This window comes from Bos javanicus, chromosome 13 (assembly GCF_032452875.1).
Source record: "Bos javanicus breed banteng chromosome 13, ARS-OSU_banteng_1.0, whole genome shotgun sequence".
Classification (NCBI taxonomy): domain Eukaryota; kingdom Metazoa; phylum Chordata; class Mammalia; order Artiodactyla; family Bovidae; genus Bos; species Bos javanicus.
The window spans coordinates 59,939,169-59,959,377 of record NC_083880.1 but is presented as its reverse complement, the minus strand read 5'-3'; the positions used below and the strand labels follow the sequence as shown (position 1 = coordinate 59,959,377).

The window sequence follows — 20,209 nt, the reverse complement described above, 5'->3', positions numbered from 1 at the left end:
GATTGATATTAAGAAGTTAGCATCAAGGACATCTCCCAGAGGTCTGCCTGAGTGGTCACTGTGACGCAGTTCCCTGAGGTGGGAAAAAGGGAGTGAAACCATTCCCAAATATGTGACCCTGTACCCATGGCTTCTCCTCTCCGGGCCACTTCCTCATCACAATAGGAGGGGAATTATTAACTACCTTGTGATACCCCACATCCAAGGGCAAAGGAGAAGCCCCAGCAAGATGGTAGGAGGAGTGAAATCACATTTAGAATCAAACTCCATACCTGCCAGAGATGCTTAGAGGGCTCAAACACCTTGTGCACACCAGGACCCAGAGACCCCACAGAGATTGAGACAGAACTGTGAGTGTCTCTTGAGGAGGTATGGGTCAGCAGTGGCCTGATGCAGGGGCAGGGGCTCTGGGTGCAGTAGACCTGGGTATGGCATAAGCCCTGTTGGAGGAGGTCACCATTAATCCCACCATAGAGCTGCCAGAAGTTACACAGGACTGGGGAAACAGACTCTTGGAGGGTACAAACAAAACCTTGTACACACCAGGACCCAGGAGAAAGGAGCAGTGACTCCACAAGAGACTGACTCAGACTTGCCCATGAGTGTCCAGGAGTCTCCAGCAGAGGCGTGGCTCAGCAGTGGCCTGCTGCATGGTTGGGGGAACTGAGTGTAGCAGTGCTTGCATGGGACCTTTAGAAGGAGGTCACTGATTATCTTCGTTACCTCCACCATAGTTTGAGCTCAAGTCAAATAACAGGGATGGAACACAGCTCCACCCTTCAGCAGAAAATTGGATTAAAGATTTACTGAGCATGGCCCTGCCCATCAGAACAGGACCCAGATTACCCCTCAGTCAGTCTCTCCCATCAGGAAGCTTCCATAAGCCTCTTATCCTTCTCCATCAGAGGACAGACAGACTGAAAACCACAAACACAGAAAACTAACCAATCTGATCACATGGACCCCACCCTTGTCTAACTCAATGAAACTATGAGCCAAGCTATGTAGGGCCACCCAAAAAGGACAGGTCATGGTGGAGAGTTCTGACAAAACGTGGTCTACTGGAGAAGGCAATGGCAAACCACTTCAGTATTCTTGCCTTGAGAACCCTATGAACAGTATGAAAAGGCAAAAAGATAAGTCAGATAAGTCACTGAAAGATGAACTCCCCATGTCAGTAGGTGCCCAACATGCTACTGGAGAACAGTGGAGAAATAACTCAGGAAGAATGAAGAGATGCAGCCAAAGCAAAAACAAGACCGAGTTGTGGATGTGACTGGTGATGGAAGTAAAGTCCGATGCTGTAAAGAACAATATTGCATAGGAACATGGAATGTTAGGTCCATGAATCAAGGTAAATTGGAAGTGGTCAAACAGGAGATGACCAGAGTGAACATCAATATTTTAGGAATCAGTGAACTAAAATGGACTAGAATGGGTGAATTTAACTCAGATGACCATTATATCTACTACTGTGGGTAAGAATCCCTTAGAAGAAATGGAGTAGCCCTCATAGTCAACAAAAGAGTCTGAAATACAGTACTTGGATGCAATCTCAAAAACGACAGAATGATCTCTGTTCGTTTTCAAGGCAAACCATTCAATATCACAGTAATCCAAGTCTATGCCCTGACCAGTAATGCCAAAGAAGCTGAAGTTGAACACTTCTATGAAGATCTACAAGACCTTTTAGAACTAACACCCCCAAAAAATGTCCTTTTCATCACAGGGGACTGGAATGCAAAAGTAGGAAGTCAATAAATACCTGGAGTAACAGGCAAATTTGGCCTTGTAGTACAAAATGAAGCAGGGCAAAGGCTAATAGAGTTTTTCCAAGAGAATGTACTGGTCATAGCAAACACCTTCTCCCAGCAACACAAGAGAAGACTCTACACATGGACGTCACCAGATGGTCAATACTGAAATCAGACTGATCATATTCTTTGCAACCAAAGATGGAGAAGCTCTACACAGTCAGCAAAAACAAGACCGGGAGCTGACTGTGGCTCAGATCATGAACTCCTTACTGTCAACTTCAGACTGAAATTGAAGAAAGTAGGGAAAACCACTAGACCATTCAGGTATGACCTAAATCAAAATCCCTTACAATTATACAGTGGAAATGACAAATAAATTTAAGGGATTATATCTGATAGAGTGCCTGAAGAACTATGGATGGAGGTTCATGATATTATACAGGAGGCAGTGATCAAGACCATTCCCAAGAAAAGGAAATGCAAAAAGGCAAAATGGTTGTCTGAGGAGGCCTTACAAATAGCTATGAAAAGAGAGAAGGGAAAGGCAAAGGAGAAAAGGAAAGATATACCCATCTGAATGCAGAGTTCCAAAGAATAGCAAGGAGAGATAAGAAAGCCTTCCTCAGTGATCAATGCAAAGAAATAGAGGAAAACAATAGAATGGGAAAGACTAGAGATCGCTACAAGAAAATTAGAGATACCAAGGGAAATTTTCACGCAAAGATGAGCACAATAAAGGACAGAAATGGTATGGACCTAACAGAAGCAGAAGATATTAACAAGAGGTGGCAAGAATACACAGAAGAACTATACAAAAAGATCTTCCTGACCCAGATAATCATGATGGTGTGATCACTCACCTGAGCCAGACATCCTGGAATGCAAAGTCAACTAGGCCTTAGGAAGCATAGCTATGACCAAAGCTAGTGGAGGTGATGGAATTCCAGTTGAGCTATTTCAAATCCTAAAAGATGGTGCTATGAAAGTGCTGTACTCAATATGCCAGCAAATTTGGAAAACTTAACAGTGGCCACAGGAATGGAAAGGGTCAGTTTTCATTCGAATCACAAAGAAAGGCAATGCCAAAGAATGCTCAAACTACCGCACAGTTGCACTCACCTCACACGCTAATTTGCCTTGGGCTCAGGTGGTAGAGAATCTGCCTGCAATGTGGGAGACCTGGGTTCGATCCCTGAGTTGAGAAGATCCCCTAGAGAAGGGAAAGGCTACCTACTCCAATTATCTAGCCTGGAGAATTCCATGGACTATATAGTCCATGGGATTACAAAGAGTCGGACACGACTGAGTGACTTTCACTTTCACACGCCAGCAAAGTAATGCTCAAAATTCTCCAAGTGAGGCTTCAACAGTATGTGAACTGTGAACTTCCAGATGTTCAAGCTGGATTTAGAAAAGGCAGAGGAACCAGAGATCAAATTGCCAACTTCCGTTGGATCATCGAAAAAGCAAGAGAGTTCCAGAAAAACATCTACTTCTGCTTTATTGACCATACCAAAGCCTTTGACTGTGTGGATCCCAACAAACTGGAAAATTCTTAGAGATGGGAATACCAGACCAGCTGACCTGCCTCCTGAGAAATCTGTATGCAGGTCAAGAAGCAACAGTTAGAACTGGACATGGAACAACAGACTGGTTCCATATCAGGAAAGGAGTATGTCAAGGCTGTATATTGTCACCCTGCTTATCTAACTTATATGCAGAGTACATCATGAGAAATGCTGGACTGGATAAAGCACAAGCTGGAATCAAGATTTCCGGGAGAAATATCAATTACCTCAGATATGCATATGACTACTCTTATGGCAGAAAGCAAAGAAGAACTAAAGAACCTCTTGATGAAAGTGAAAGAGGAGAGTGAAAAATTTGGCTTAAAACTCAACATTCAGAAAACTGAGATCATGGCATCTGGTCCCATCACTTTATGGCAAATAGATGGGGAAACAGTAGAAATAGTGACAAACTTTATTTTGGGGGCTCCAACATCACTGCAGATGGTGACTGCAGCCATTAAATTAAAAGACGCTTGCTCCTTGGAAGAAAAATCATGACCAACCTAGATGGCACGTTAAAAAGCAGAGACATTACTTTGCCGGCAAAGGTCCATTTAGTCAAAGCTATGGTTTTTCCAGTAGTCATGTATGGATGTTAGAGTTGGACTATAAAGAAAGCTGAGAGCGGAAGAATTAACGTTTTTGAACTGTGGTGTTGGAGAAGACTCTTGAGAGTCCTTTGGACTGAAGGAGATCCAACCAGTCCATCCTAAAGGAAATCAGTCCTGAATGTTCATTGGAAGGACTGATGTTGAAGCTGAAACTCCAATACTTTGGCCACCTGATGTGAAGAACTGACTCATTTGAAAAGACCCTGATGCTGGGGAAGATTGAAGGGGGGAGGAGAAGGGGATGACAGAAGATGAGATGGCATCACCAACTCAGTGGCCAGGAGTTTTGAGTAAACTCCGTGAGTTGGTGATGGACATGGAGGCCTGGCACGCTGCAGTCCATGGGGTCACAAAGAGTTGGACACAACTGAGCAACTGAACTGAACTGAGGTTGTTTGAAGAGTAAATGAGACAACCCATCAGCAAGGAACCTGGGACCTTAAATAACCTATATACTGAATGCTATTGTTATTCCAAGATTTATCAGTATTTCCTATGGAAATTCAAAGGAGGAAACCAGCCTTGGATCCTTATGCTCTTTTATTTTTCCTACTTTGTAGCAGTTGGCTTTAGTTATTGAAAGCTGTAATATTCCAAGTAGGAAAATGTTTGCTGTCCCTAAAGCACAGGTCAGTGTGGATGATCTCTTTAGCAATAATAATGACGCCTAATATTCATGAGAAATGCTGGACTGGAAGAAGCATAAGCTGGAATCAAGATTGCCGGGAGAAATATCAATAACCTCAGATATGCAGATGACACCACCCTTATGGCAGAAAGCAAAGAACTAAAGAACCTCTTGATGAAAGTGAAAGAGGAGAGTGAAAAAGTTGGCTTAAAACTCAACATTCAGAAAACGAAGATCATGGCATCTGGTCCCATCGCTTTATGGAAAATAGATGGGGAAACAGGGGAAACAGTGGCAGACTTTATTTTTGGGCTCCAAAATCACTGCAGATGGTGACTGCAGCCATGAAATTAAAAGATGCTTGCTCCTTAGAAGAAAAGTTATAACCAACCTAGACAGCATATTACAAAGCAGAGATATTACTTTGCCAACAAAGGTCCGTGTAGTCAAAGCTATGGTTTTTCCAGTAGTCATGTATGGATGTGAGAGTTGGACTATTGTAGGAGACAGGAAGAACAGAAGAAAAGCAGGCCCAGGTGAGGGCCACAGAATTTATAATTATTGATAAATTGGATGCTTTAAGGCGTGGGACTCTTGGAACAAGTCCAGAGGGAACAGTTCATAATCTTGAAAATAAGATATGATCCTGGGGGCAGAAAACCAACCCCAGACTGTTTCCCAAATGGCCTCTCAGAGTTACATGTTTTTCCGTATCTGGAGGAAATCTATAGATAAGAATATTAGTCTTAGTTACTGATTTGTTACTGATTACTGTTTCTTGTTTACCGAAAGGTTAATGATCACTTTGTTCTTTGCCCTGAAGGCCACATGAGTTATTGCTTAAGCCCCTGCACGTTCCTTCCTTCGCGGCTGAGAGTATAGCAAAGCCGGCACGGATTCAGTTTCGGCACCTTCACCTGGGAGCGGTGTTGGTCCCCTGATCCTCGCCTTTCACTGAACTCTTGTGTCTTGTTTCTCATTCTCCGCCGCTGTATCCCGCTTTCGGAAACCCTGTTTGTCGAGCTGGACTGAACAGGGACCTGAAAGTGAAACCAGCCTCAAGGCTACGCTCCTGGCGGCGGAGAACTCAGGGAAATCCGGCCAGCTCAGACGAGGAACGAACCTTGGTAAGCACACCCCTGCGGATTTGTCAATCAGGGTAACAATGGGGCAAAATCCTTCTAAGCATAGTGACTGTATACAAGTGTTAAAAACTTTGTTAAAAAGTTCGGAGGTTGAGATATCTCAATCCTCTTTTAAAGAATTGTTTTATGCCACTGAAAAATATTGCTACTGGCTAGCTCCAGACAGAGGGACTTTGAGGTATGAGGAATGGCAAGAAGTTACGCGTTGCCTGCGCTGTGCCTTCCCACGCGGGGGAAAAGAGTCCTTTGTCTGTATGGTCAGTAGGGAATCTTATTAGCACAGCTTTAGGGACAACTGCAATCCAAAGGCTCGGATTCAGGGGATTCTACAGAACAATTACAAGAACAAATGGAAGAAATGAATTTATATGATAACATTGGTGATGAGGAAGAGAAGCAATCAACAAAAACGAAAAATAAGAGCCAAAAGAATGACAGAAGTCAAGAACAGATCTTGCTCGCTCGTCCGACTGCACCTCTGGTTGAGCCTCCCCCTTTCAATCCTGAAACCCCTTGGGATGATGGATTTGCTTTTAAACCACAGATAACCGTGCCTAGTAAAATGATGCCTTTACAAAAAGGGGTTCCTATGCAGGGGGATGAAGACGCTTTAGTTCTCCCCGTGGCTGTAACTCAAATCCCACCATATCCTCAATTCCCACAAGGAGGAATGCATTACGATTACAACAGCCATACCATTTAAAACTATAAGGGAGATAAAACAGGCATGTACCCAATATGGAACTAATTCTCCTTATACCATGGGACTAATTCAGGGACTTTCACAAGTTGACCGGTTAATTCCTTGTGATTGGGAAATGATAGCCAGAACTTGCCTATCCACCTCAGAATTTTTACAATTTAGGACCCGGTGGCAAGATGAGGCAAATCAACAAGCTCACAGAAATGCGACTGCCAACCGGCCAGTTAATATAACGCTTGGTCAATTAATGGGTAGCAGAGGAAATTTTGGCATCCAAGCTCAGTTATAATTTAATGATCAATTACTTACTCAAGTGAGAATGATATGTTTAAAAGCCTAGGAGAGAATAAATCCACCCCGACAAGCCTCGGTTTCGTTTACCCAAATTAAACAATCAAATGGGGAAACTTTTGTAGATTTTATCACCAGGCTACATCAAAATTTGAACAAAACAGTCTCACAGCCTGGTTTGAGAGATTTGCTGATGCAAGTTCTTGCTTATGACAATGCTAACTCAGAATGCAAAAAGGCGATTCAGCCTCTCAAAGCACAGGGTGCCCCTCTAGAAGAATATCTTAAAGTTTGCCAGGATATTGGGTCAGAACCATATAAAATGCAACTCCTGGCTCAAGCATTGTCTAAGGCTAATAAAAAGACGGATATGAGATGTCACCAATGTGGAAAATTAGGACACATTAAAAAAGACTGTAAAGGAGGAAATTTTAAAAAGATAAAAAATGATATCAAGACTCCAGGATTATGCCCAAAATGCCATAAGGGAAATCACTGGGCAAATCAATGTAGGTCAAAATTTCATAAAGACGGGACTCCCTTGTCAGGAAACGGGAATTGGAGCCTGGCTCGGGGCCCGAAAAATAATGCAGGCACTTGGAACGCAGTTCCCTTTGCCTACCCAGCTCAACCTCAAGAAAACAATCAGTTCATGACTTACTCCCCGCAACATCAGGGAGCACAGCATTAGACATACCAGCCTTAGAAAATTTAGTAGTAATGCCCTGTATGGGAATATATAAAATACCAACTGACATCTGGGGACCCCTCCCTAAAAATACTGTTGGTTTAATAATAAGAAGAAGCCATCTCACTTTAAAGAGGGTCGAAGTTCAGATAGGAATAATAGATGAAGATTTTGAAGGAGAAATACTTACAACGCTACAACCCGATGTTCCCTATCAAATATCTAAGGGAGATCAAATTGCTCAATTGTTATTATTACCTTATATAAAATTAAATTCTCCTAAAAAGAGAATAGAGGAATTTGGAAGTACAGGAAAACAAGTATTTTGGCAAATTTTTGTTACAGATGAAAGACCAAAATTAGAAATAAAAATTATGGGAATGCAATTCCCTGGACTTGTGGACACAGGGGCAGACGTTTCTATCATTGCCTCTAAACACTGGCCTCAATCCTGGCAGTTACAACAAGTTCTTACAATTATTACTGGAATAGGAACAATGAGCAATATAGCTCAGAGTGCATACCCTGTGTGTTGCCAGGGGCCCGATCAACAAACTGTTATGCTTCAACCATTGGTCACTGATATTCCTATTAACTTATGGGCCGTGATTTACTTATGCAATGGGAAGCTTATGTTACAATACCTCCCATAATGTCTCAGACAAAACAAATTATGACTAATATGGGACTTCACCTTAGTACTCCTCAAAATTTAGCCTAGGGGCCACTGTTCCAAAGACTGCATTAAAAATAAAATGGCTTTCAGATAAACCTATATGGGTGGAACTGTGGCCTTTATCAAAAGAAAAAATCGAAGCCTTACAAACGCTAGTAGAAGAACAATTAAAATTAGGACATATAGTAGAAACTACTAGCCCTTGGAATTCACCGGTCTCTGATTAAAAAGAAATCAGGTAAATGGAGAATGCTTACAGATTTAAGAAAAATCAATGCTGTTATGGAACCCATGAGAGTATTACAACCTGGACTCCCTTCTCCCGCTATGATTCCAAAGTGATGGAAAATTATTAACACTGATCTAAAAGATTGTTTTTTCACTATCCCATTAAATCATAATGATGCTCCAAAATTTTGCTTTTACTATTCCCAATATTAATAATAAAGGCCCTAGTCAGCGATATCACTGGACTGTTTTGCCACAAGGAATGATGAACAGCGCCACCTTGTGTCAACACCTTGTAAATCAGCCTTTATGTTTAATTAGAGAAAAATATCCACAAGCCTATATTATTCATTATATGGATGATATTTTATTAGCATACTTTGATAAGAAAATTCTTCAACAAATATTCTTAGAAACCCAAAAGATTTTAGAATTGTATGGATTAATTATTACAGCAGATAAAGTTCAAATTGAAGCTCCTTATCATTATTTGGGTTATATATTAAATAGAAACACTATCTCCACAAAAAAACACAGATTCAAATTGATCAATTAAAACCTTTAAATAATTTTCAAAAATTATTAAGTGATATTAACTGCCTTCGTCCAACCTTACGGATTCCTAATTATGCCTTTAAAAATCTATTTAATATATTACGAGGAGATAATGAATTAAAAAGTCCTCGGTCTCTAACCCATGAAGCCAAAATAGAAATACAACAAATTAATCAGGCAATTCAAAATCAACGTTTGACTAGGGTAGAATTAAATCAGCCTATAACAGCCTTAATTATGCCCACTCCGTATTCTCCCACAGGAATAATCTGGCAAACAGAAGCTATAATTGAATGGGTCTTTTTGCATCATAAACAAACTAAGTTTATTGACTACTTATGTTGATATGGTTAACAAGTTAATATTTAACATGAGAACTCGTGATCAACAATTGTCGGGTTACGATCCAAAGACTATAATAGTACCATTTTCTAAAACACAAATTGAACATTTATATATTCAAAATATTGAATGGCAAATTGCTCTTTCTGATTTTATTGGTGACATTGATTGCCACTACCCTTCTTCTAAGTTAATCAATTTTCTTAAAATACATTCTCCCTAAAATAAGAAAAATAGAGCCTATTCACAATGCTGTCACCTATTTTACTGATGCAGATAAGGACCTCAAAACAGGTTATTTTGGTCCTACTGAAGATTTGGCAATCCAAATATCCTTCTGTACAACAGGCTGAGTTAGAAGCTATTTACACTGTATTATTGGATATTAAAGAACCTGTTAACATTGTTTCTGATTCACAATATGCTGTCAAGGTTACTTCTGTAATCGAGACTGTAACAATACCTAACTCTAATCTGCCTATTATTCAACTGTTTAATCAATTACCAAATGCTATTTTTTATAGAAACAATCCTTTTTATATTACTCATATTCGATCACATTCACAACTTCCAGGAGCTTTAGCAGAAGGAAACAATACTACTGACACTAAACTCATTTCATTTCTTTCTCATCACAATTTCACGAACTAACACACTTAAAAGTTAAAGGACTATAACATAAATTTCAGTTGACTTGTCAACAAGCTAAAGATATTGTATCTCATTGTCCTTCCTGTCAACAAGTTAATTCTACTCCGACATTGCCTGAAGGTGTTAACCCACAGGGATTATTTCCCAATGATATTTGGCAAACTGATGTAACACATTTGGCAATGCTGGAGTAGTCCATGGGTCTATTGACACTTATTTTGGAATATGTACATCACATCATACAGGACAAACTGCAAATCAGTGGGTCTCTCACTTCAAACAAGCTTTGCTCACATGGGACTCCCTAAACATAAAAAATTGGACAAATAATCAAACTGCTAATGATTTGCTTTCTAAAAAAGTAACCTTACAACAAACTCAACAAGTCTTACAGAAAGACAATAAGAGTTGGAAAAGGGGATTTTACTTAAACAAGGATGAGGTTATGCTCTTATTTTAACAGAAGAAGTTGAACATCGGTGGATCCCAAAATGAAAAATCCGGCCCTGGAAAGAAGAGGACCTACTTTGATATAGACCCACTGTTTGACCCCCCGGCTTGGAGCCATGTCACTGCTGATCCTTAATCCTGGACTATCTCTATCAAAAATAACCCAAGAAGCACCTTTGCCAACTTGGGGACAGATAGAGAAACTATCTCTAGAGGCAGAGAAGATGGTACATAGAAGAAGACTGCCAGAAACACCAGACAACCTGTTCTTGGCTATGGTCACTTTGCTGACCATGGCGGTAAGTACACAAGCTATAGATAGTCATCACTATTGGACTTACATACCTAATCCTCCCCCGCTGAGACCTGTGACTCTGGAAGATTCACCAGTCCCTTTATTCGTAAATGATTCTGCCTGGCTCCCCGGACCATATGATCAAAATCTTCCTACTAAAAAGGAAGAAGAAGGTTGTCAGTTGGTAAATTATACTGTTGGCTCCAATGCCACTGCTATTTGTATTGGTTTTGGAAGTATTTGTCTTAAAACAGGATATCAAAAATGGCTGTCAGTCATCAAAGAATCAAATGATAGTAAGACTTCCTTCTTTCTCTTAACTGCTCTTACTTTTTTAGAAAAGGAGGAAACTTCCAGCATGATGAATCCACCTGACCTTCATGATTGTATTGCTGAAATTAGCCATGGTATTGAAAATTGGATACAATGGAAATTATGTAAGGGATCAGAAGGTCACTTATTATTAAATGTTACAGAAAGCTCCATTATCAATTGGGGACCCCGAGGAACCCCTAAACTTAAAGAATCTAAAGTGTCTTCCCCATGGGTATATAAAAATAAGGCCCTTATTACTTATGGTAGTCAATCCCTCATATGGCATGGGGCAGGATTTGCCCCTCCATGCCTCGTTTAGATCATTACCCTATTCATAATGAAATATGGAACATACCCATGGCTTAGAAAAAAACTAATTGCTTGGAATGGAGGATATACTGAATATATTTTAAATTACCCAAAAGCTACCTTTAACTTTACAAAAAACTCTACCCACACTATTCAAACTTGTGTAAGAATTCCTTTTGTTTTTATGACTGGACCAGCAAAATATGATCCCAATTTGGGATTAATAACATGTCTTAATTGCTCATTTTATACATGTATAAGTAACACCATTCCTTTTAATGAAAGTTGGCAAAGTATTTATATTCTTAAAACCAGAACTGGCATATGGGTTCAAGTTGATTTACAATGACCTTGGCAAGAAAGCCCTACATTATATGCTATTGAAGGAATATTGTAAAATCTTAAACATATTAAATGTTTTCTGGGATTGCTAATTGCTGCCATCTTAGGCACTATACGGGAGAAGGCAATGGCACCCCACTCCAGTACTGTTGCCTAGAAAATCCCATGGACGGAGGAGCCTGGAAGGCTGCAGTCCATGGGGTCGCTAAGAGTTGGACATGACTGAGCGACTTCACTTTCACTTTCCACTTTCATGCATTAGAGAAGGAAATGGCAACCCACTCCAGTGTCCTTTCCTGGAGAATCCCATGGACGGAGAAGCCTGGTTGGCTGCAGTCCATGGGGTCGCACAGAGTCGGACACAACTGAAGCAACTTAGCAGCAGCAGCAGCAGTAGGCACTATAGATAGCTATTACCACTACGGTAGCCATAGCCGGAGTGGCTCTTCACCAGTCTATACAAACAGTTCATTTTATACAAGAATGGCGTAGGATGCCGACGTCCTTTGGACCACTCAACAAAAAACTGATGGAGAGTTGGCCTCCAAGTGGCCAACCTTCAACAATCTGTTATTTTATTAGGAGATCAACCGGTCAGTTTACAAAAACAGATGAGACTAAAATGTGATTGGAACTATACTTCCTTTTGTGTAACAGCTTACAAATATAATAAGACACAATTCAATTGGGATAAAGTTAAACAACATCTATTGAACCAAGGTAATATTTCTGTAGATATTCAAGACTTACAACAAGATATATTAAAAGCTTTTAATAAACATCTCGATGTAATTACTGGATCAGATTTTCTTGATAAGTTGCTGACAATCTTTCTTCTCTTAATCCCTTAAAACAGATCAAAACATTTGGATATGGAATTGCTCTGGTTATGGGAATGCTATTAATTATGTGTTTGTGTTTCTGCAGTCTGGAGAAGAACAATCAAGAGACAACTAAGCCAACAACAGCAACTAGCATTTCTCACCATTTCTCATCATGTGGAAAATCAAAAAGGGGGAGATGTAGGAGACAGGAAGAATAGAAGAAAAGCAGACCCCGGTGAGGGCCACAGAAGGAATTTATAATTATTGATAAACTGGATGCTTTAAGGCATGGGACTCTTGGAACAAGTCCAGAGGGAACAGTTCATAATCTTGAAAACAAGATATGATCCTGGGGACGGGAAACCAACCCCAGACTGTTTCCCAACTGGCTTCTCAGAGTCATATGTTTTTCGTATCTGGAGGAAATCTATAGATAAGAATATTAGTCTTAGTTACTGATTTGTTACTGATTACTGTTTCTTGTTTACCGAAAGGTTAATGATCACTTTGTTCTTTGCCCTGAAGGCCACATGAGTTATTGCTTAAGCCCCTGCACGTTCCTTCCTTCACGGCTGAGAGTATAGCAAAGCTGGCACGGATTCAGTTTCGGCACCTTCACCCTGGGAGCAGTGTTGGTCCCCTGATCCTCGCCTTTCACTGAACTCTTGTGTCTTGTTTCTCATTCTCCCACCCGCATCACACTTTCGGAAACCCTGCTTGTGGAGCCAGACTCAACAGACTATAAAGAAAGCTGAGCGCTGAAGAATTGATTCTTTTGAACTGTGATATTGGAGTAGACTCTTGAGAATCCCTCGGACTGCAAGGAGATCCAACCAGTCCATCCTAAAAGAAATCAGTCCTGAATGTTCATTGGAAGGACTGATGCTGAAGCTTAAACTCCAATACTTTGGCCACCTGATGCAAAGAACTGACTCGTTGGAAGAGACCCTGATGCTGGGAAAGATTGAAGGTGGGAGGAGAAGGGGAGGACAGAGGATGAGATAGTTGGATGGCATCATCGACTCAATGGGCAGGAGTTTCAGTAAACTCCAGGAGTTGGTGATGGACAGGGAGGCCTGGCTTGCTGCAGTCCATGGGGTCGCAAAGAGTAGGACACGACTGAGCTACTGAACTGAACTGAATATTTACTGAGCATTTATGATTGTTAGGCTCTTTACACGGAGAAGGCAATGGCACCCCACTCCAGTGCTCTTGCCTGGAAAATCCCATGGACGGAGGAGCCTGGTAGGCTGCAGTCCATGGGGTCACTAAGAGTCGGACATGACTGAGTGACTTCACTTTCACTTTTCTCTTTCGTGCATTGGAGTAGGAAATGGCAGCCCACTCTAGTATTCTTGCCTAGAGAATCCCAGGGACAGAGGAGCCTGTTGGGTGCCGTCTACGGGGTCACAAAGAGTCGGACACGACTGACGTGACTTAGCAGCAGCAGGCTCTTTACATGCTTCATCTCACTCATCTCTTACAATATCCCATGGCACAGGTACTTTCATTATCATTTCCAATTTACAGGTGAGAGAAACTGAAATTAAAGAGATTAAATAACTTCTCCAGGGAGCCCCTCGCTCATAAGTGGAAAACTCCATTCTAGTGACGTTCAGAGGCCAGGCAGAGGGGTTAGACATTACCACCTAACACAATTATTCTGTAGGGACCAGGTGCCTGAGCAGTGAGCTCCACGAGCAAGCCCCAGGTGGAAAACTGCACGCCCTGCCGCTCCATCCCCGCCCCGGTCCCGGGTTTCCTCCCCGACCCAGTCCTTTGCCTCTTGCACTCCCTGCGGCCTGAGCATTAACCCCGCCCACTTCTGCCGCCCCGCCCCCAGGCCTGCTCCTGCCCACTGCCCCGCCCCGTTCCCAGATGCCCCTCCGCTCTCCCCGCCCCAGTTTGGGGGCCCTGTCACTCAGTGGCCCCGCCCCTTACCCCGCCCCAACCCGCTGCCTCGCCCCGCCCATCGCCCTGCCGGGCTCTCCCTGAAGCCTACCAGATCTGGGAGCTGAGCGTCTAGGATCGACCTCGCAGACCCGGCGACTCCTCCTCCAGGCCCTGTTTCGGCTTGTCTCGCCTCAGACCCGGCGCTGGAAGTAGGGCGCTGGGTGGGATCCGGGGACTGGAGGCTCGCTGGGTCACGGGGGCCACGGCCACCTTCATCCCCACAAGTGGCCTTGCCAGGCTCCTCACTGGCGCGAGCCCTGAGGGACCCTCTGAGGAGAGGAAACGGGCGCTTGCGGTCACCCCTCAGCCTCAATGTCTCCCTCTGAGCCTCGGGCCTTCAACTCTGAGGAATCGTGTGTGGAGGAAGCCCTAGACGTCCGTGTCCTTGATGCTCGTTGTCTTCTCCTCACACCCCTACCCCCACCCAACCCCAGCGCCTTCCATTCCTCTCCCCTCCCTCCTTCTCGCTCCCCGGAAGGAGTACCCTTCATGGCTCTTCCCCCACCACCCCCGAGCGTCCACTTTCTGCCCCTTCATCCTGCCCTAAAGCTCCCCTTCGCCCACCGCCCTCACTCCTCACCAGGGACCCCTTCCCACGAATTAAGCCCACTCCCTGGCTTCTACTACCACGTATTAATACTATCCTTAGCTTTACGTTGGGCTTCCCTGGTCGCTGAGACAGTGAAGAATCCGCCTGCAATGCGGGAGACCCGGGTTCGATCCCTGTGTCAGGAAGATCCCCTGGAGAAGGAAATGGCAACCCATGCCAGTGTTCTTGCCTGGAACATTCCATGGGCAGAGGAGCCTGGCGGGCTACAGTCCATGGAGTCGTAAACAGTCGGACACGACTGAGTGACTAACACTTTTCTTTCCCTAGCTATAGGTTGCATGAACTCAATTCAACCTACAAATAACTAACTCTCAGGACATTGGGACTTTTGTGAGGGATTTGGGCCGGGGCGGGGGGAGCTGTGGATTTTGTGGGGGATGGGGGATTGGAGGCTCGAGAAAATCAATGTCTCAGGAATACTAAATCACAGGTTTGTTTTTTTTTTTAAGTTTACTAATAATCATACACGTGGGAGCAATTGAAAAGGACAAACTGGAATTTATTCCAAGATACCAAACACACAGATTAAAAAGGAAGACAGTGGAGCCAAGGCAGACAAAGGCCATACACATTAAAATCTTTAGCCCACGCATTGAGAAATGTGGTTTGGTAGATTGCATAATCACATTTGTTTTGGGTCCAGTGATTTCTTGCGGTGGAAATGGCATTGATCACCTAAGTTTTTAATTCTGTGGCTGATTTTGTTTTTGTATTTATTTTGGTTCAGTTTTCCCTTTTATTGGAACTTTAAGTAAGAAGCAAAAGGGTGCTTTTCTAGTGGTAGGTTAAGATTATTTATACGTAAGCAATAACTTGATTCTTTGTAAGTCAGTCAAGGTGTCCTGACATTCCTTTGCTAATAATGGAGCCTTATGATGTTACTAATAGTACAGTTTGTAGAAATGTACGAGGCAATGGCACCCTACTCCAGTACTCTTGCCTGGAAAATCCCATGGATGGAGGAGCCTGGAAGGCTGCAGTCCATGGGGTCGCTGAGGGGCGGACAGGACTGAACGACTTCACTTTCACTTTTCACTTTCATGCATTGGAGAAGGAAATGGCAACCCACTCCAGTGTTCTTGCCTGGAGAATCCCAGGGATGGGGGAGCCTGGTGGGCTGCCGTCTATGGGGTCACACAGAGTCGGACACGACTGAAGCAACTTAGCAGCAGCAGCATACATTTTTTACCTTTAAGTGAAGGTTTTCTTTTACCATTCTTATTTCAAAACATTTAAATCCGATTCTTTTTTGTTCTTCTCTTCTGATTCTTTTTCTATAGTCTCTTGTTTTCTTAATTTTCTACTTTATGGTCCTTTGGATTTCCATTATTTTAACTTCATAAATTAATACATCATTGAGTAAACCATAGTATCTTAAAGAAAACAAAGGAATTCAATACCTGGATATAAATCAATGATCTGACACTTCGCAAACTCAAGTTTTAGAAAAGTGGTTACCTGTGTTTGCTTTTGGAGAAGGAAACGGCAACCAGCCCCAGTATTCATGCCTGGAAAATCCCATGGACCGAGGAGCCTGGTGGGCTATAATCCATGGGGTCGCAAAGAGTCGGACACGACTGAGTGACTTCTGTGTGTGTGTGTGTGTGTTTGCTTTTCTTAGTTTTTTCCACCTTGTGTTATTCTGTTGCTTTCCCCCTATTTCCATTTCCTATTTTTTATTCCCCCCTAGTCTTCCTTCTCTATTTATTTGACCATGTGTGTATGCTAAGTTGCTTGTCCGACTCTTTGCGACCCTATGGACTGTAGCCTGCCAAGCTCTTAGAATTCAAAACCTTTATATAGTATATGTAAAATGTAAGAAGTGCTCAGTGATCAGAATACATTTAAACCAGGTGCTGTACACAGTTTATTAATAGAGTTCTGTCATTAGTTTATAGTTTTGTATTTTAAAGCAGTTTATTTTTATAAGAAAGTAATTTTAATTGAGTAATCTATTAGAAGTTAATATGTTATAGAATTAATGAGAAATGGTTTTGCTTACTGTAAAATAGCACTAAAAGTGTTTTATATTCAAATTTAAATATCTTTTCATATTCTCTCTAGTTCATTAAATATTACTAAGGAATACAGGCAACATGTTCTACACACATGTGCTTATGAGTAAGCGAGGGCCATTGGCCAAAATCTGGCTTGCAGCTCACTGGGAGAAGAAACTCACAAAGGCCCATGTATTTGAATGTAATCTAGAGATAACCATTGAAAAAATTCTTTCTCCTAAGGTATGTTATTGATTAAAATTATAGGATGTATTTACTTTGACTTAAGGAGAGGAAAGGAATTAAAAGACATTATACCATGCAATGTATTTCCTAGGAAGTTTTACTACTCAAATGGTCTTCTTTTTTTTTAATTCCTAAGCATTTATCATCTGAAAATAAACATATATTGGTTTCTGTTGGTAATTAACTTTTTAATATGTTTATCATAAATAGATTGGATCCTGAAGGATAAAGGCCATGCTTTATAACTATTTTGTGATTGTTTCTTATTCGCTAACAAAATATTATATACATAGTAGGTACCGAGTGAATATTTCTTAGAAAAATAATGAGTAAATAAATAGGGAGAGTAGAAGGAAAGGAGGATTGAGTATAAATAAAAATATATGTGAAAACTTCATTAAACAAAGCACTATATCCATTATAAAATAGTTACAAGTTACTAGAATTTGCATTAAAATATTATTTTAATATTTGTATAGGTTAGGTATTTTTCTTCTTAAGAGGATGAATTATGGATTATATATTCAATATATAATATTCAATATATAATATATATTCAATTATATATTGAAAACTTACCATGTGCCAGGCACTAGGCTAGACTTTAATTTTTTTTAGTTTGCTTAACCTCAGTGAATGTGGTATTTAAGAGCATGAACTTCTGAGTTGGTCAAATTTAATTTCTGCACCATCGCTTAATAGTTTTGTTACTTAGGCATGCTGTTTATCATGTCAGAGTCTCAGTTTTTTCTTCTGTAAATAGAGGTTGTTGTCAAAATTAAATAAATTGATATATGAAAAGCTCTTAGGATAATTCCTGGCACAAAACAAGTGTATAATAAATTGTAGTCATTATTAGTAAATTGAAATTCAGGAAGGTTAAATGACAGCCTCAGCAATTGAGCCAAGGCTTGAACCCAAGTCTGCCTGACTCCAAAGTTTATGTTGTTTTCATAAAATCAACAATAGCATATTTCATTTAAATGCCACATTAGATTATCTTCACTGAATAAAAAAGTTAATCATTTTACAAGGTAAAAGTTAAATGATTTACTTTAAATAAGAATACAAAATATCTGCTTTTTAAAGAGAAGAAATTCTTATGATTTTATAATTTTCAGAGAACAGAGTTTATAAATCTAATTTTTAATATTCTAATACTTTTAAAATTATTGAAAGGTGAAAATTGCACTGCGAACTTCAGGACACCTTCTTTTGGGAGTTGTTCGAATCTATAATAGGAAGGCAAAATATCTTTTGGCAGATTGCAGTGAAGCCTTGCTTAAAATGAAGATGACATTTCGCCCAGGTATAAATGTGATATTGATTTGTCTCACTTGTTTTTTTATCCCTTTTGCATTTTTAGTTTGGGTGGGCTCTTTTAATTGTTGATACTCTATAATTCCAGGGTGGGTATAATGAATGGAAAACTTTCTTTTGACTGAAACTTAGTTTCCATGGTTAAGAACAAATTATATTATTTTCCCTGCTCTTTTACTGTGTTTGCGGCAAGAGGTTATACTTTCAAAAACTTGAAATGTTCTTGCATATTTACATAAGAAATATATTTAAAGCTACCACAGTTGTATAAGAAATATATTTAAAGCTACCACAGTTGTATAAGAAACTCTGATATTCAGTTTTAATGGGTTTCTTTGTTTGCCATATCTGTTTTTGCCTTTATGAGATAAATTAGAAATAATGTATTGATAGAACCTAGGTATCAATAATTGTCATTGTTTTCAGAATTCTGAAGACTCTTAAGTACCACACTGTTTATGAAATATTATAGAAAATCTCTAGGCATTCCAAAGTGCTCGAGATTTATATGTGTCATACATAGAATGTCTTCAACTTTTAATTTAATTTTAGTTTTACCACTTTCATAATTTTCCACCTTGTATTACGTTTATTTAAGTACAGACCTTGCCTCTCACACCAGTCTGCAAGCTCCTTGAAGGCAATATCTTTGTGATATTTATTTTCTGAATCACTTATAGTACTTGTCTCAGTCCCATGTAAATAGTGTTCCCTCAATTAGTATTGGTGAATCAAGATTGACAAGGTTTGTTTTTTTTCTTTATTTAAAATATTTGTAGAACCTCTAGATAGAGTTATAATCATATCAAATGTGGTTCACTTACATATTCCATAAATATTTATTGAGCTCATACTTTGTGTGAAACACTATGTTAGGTTCTGGTGTACAAAGACAAGACAGTGTCCTTTTTGGCCTAGTGAGGAAGTCAGATAATGAAAAAGATATTTTTAAAATTATTATAATAATTATAGATTGTGCTATGAAGGAATATAAAGAGTACTACCACAGAAAATAACAGACATGTATTTTAGTTAGGCAAGTTGGGAAAAGCATTTCTGAGTAGATAGAATTTAAGCTTAGACTTGAAGAATGAGAAGTATCCAGCCATATAAGACATCCCTAAAGGAATAGCATTCTGGGCAGAGGGAACTGCAGGAACAAAGGTCTTGAGGTAGTAAAGTGCTTGACTCATTCAGAGAGCAAAAAGACCTGTACGTTTGGAGTAGAGTGAGTAGCGCAAAGTGTTGTTAGATCATGCCTATAGATTTTGTAGGGGTGCAGGGCCCTGTTTAGAAATTTAAATTTTATTTAAGTGCACTAGGGAAGTCACTGAGTCATTTTAAGTTTGAGGGTGATCTGACCTAATTACATATTTAATATATCACTCTTGCCATTTTGTAGAGAATGAACTGAAGAGGGATAGGAGCAGATACAGGGAAATGAGTTAGGAGACTTAACAGTCCAGTGAGAGAAAGTAGAGATTTAGTTTATTGAATGTGGGGTTTTTATTTGTTTCTTTTTTTTTTTTCCTCATTTTCAGGATTGGTTGACCTTCCAAAGGAGAGTTTTGAAGCAGCATACAGTACTATCACATTGCCCGAAGAATTTCATGATTTTGACACCCAGACTATGAAGTAAATTATTTTATTTTTTTCCTTCCTTTTGATTTTCCTGGTAATTTATTGTTTACATTTTCAGATT

At 40.4% G+C, this 20,209-nt stretch overlaps 1 protein-coding gene across 8 annotated transcripts in view; it reads left to right on the top strand.

Moving 5' to 3' along the window:
- The first annotated feature begins 4,969 nt into the window (after nt 1–4,969).
- Nucleotides 4,970–20,209, top strand: part of RAD21L1 (RAD21 cohesin complex component like 1) — a 49,542-nt gene continuing 34,302 nt past the window's right edge. For 3 of the 8 annotated variants that reach the window (XR_009740440.1, XM_061437115.1, XM_061437111.1), the window contains exons 1-5: nt 4,971–5,694; nt 10,310–10,595; nt 12,485–17,184; nt 18,367–18,496; nt 20,049–20,142. Coding sequence is in view for 7 of the 8 variants with exons in the window: in XM_061437115.1 (XP_061293099.1) it covers nt 17,041–17,184; nt 18,367–18,496; nt 20,049–20,142 (368 nt within the window). In the remaining variant the exon portion in view is untranslated. Of the gene's footprint in view, nt 5,695–10,309; nt 10,596–12,484; nt 17,185–18,366; nt 18,497–20,048; nt 20,143–20,209 lie in introns of all 8 variants that reach the window. The other 5 variants (XM_061437117.1, XM_061437116.1, XM_061437112.1 and 2 more) reach the window with 4 other exon arrangements.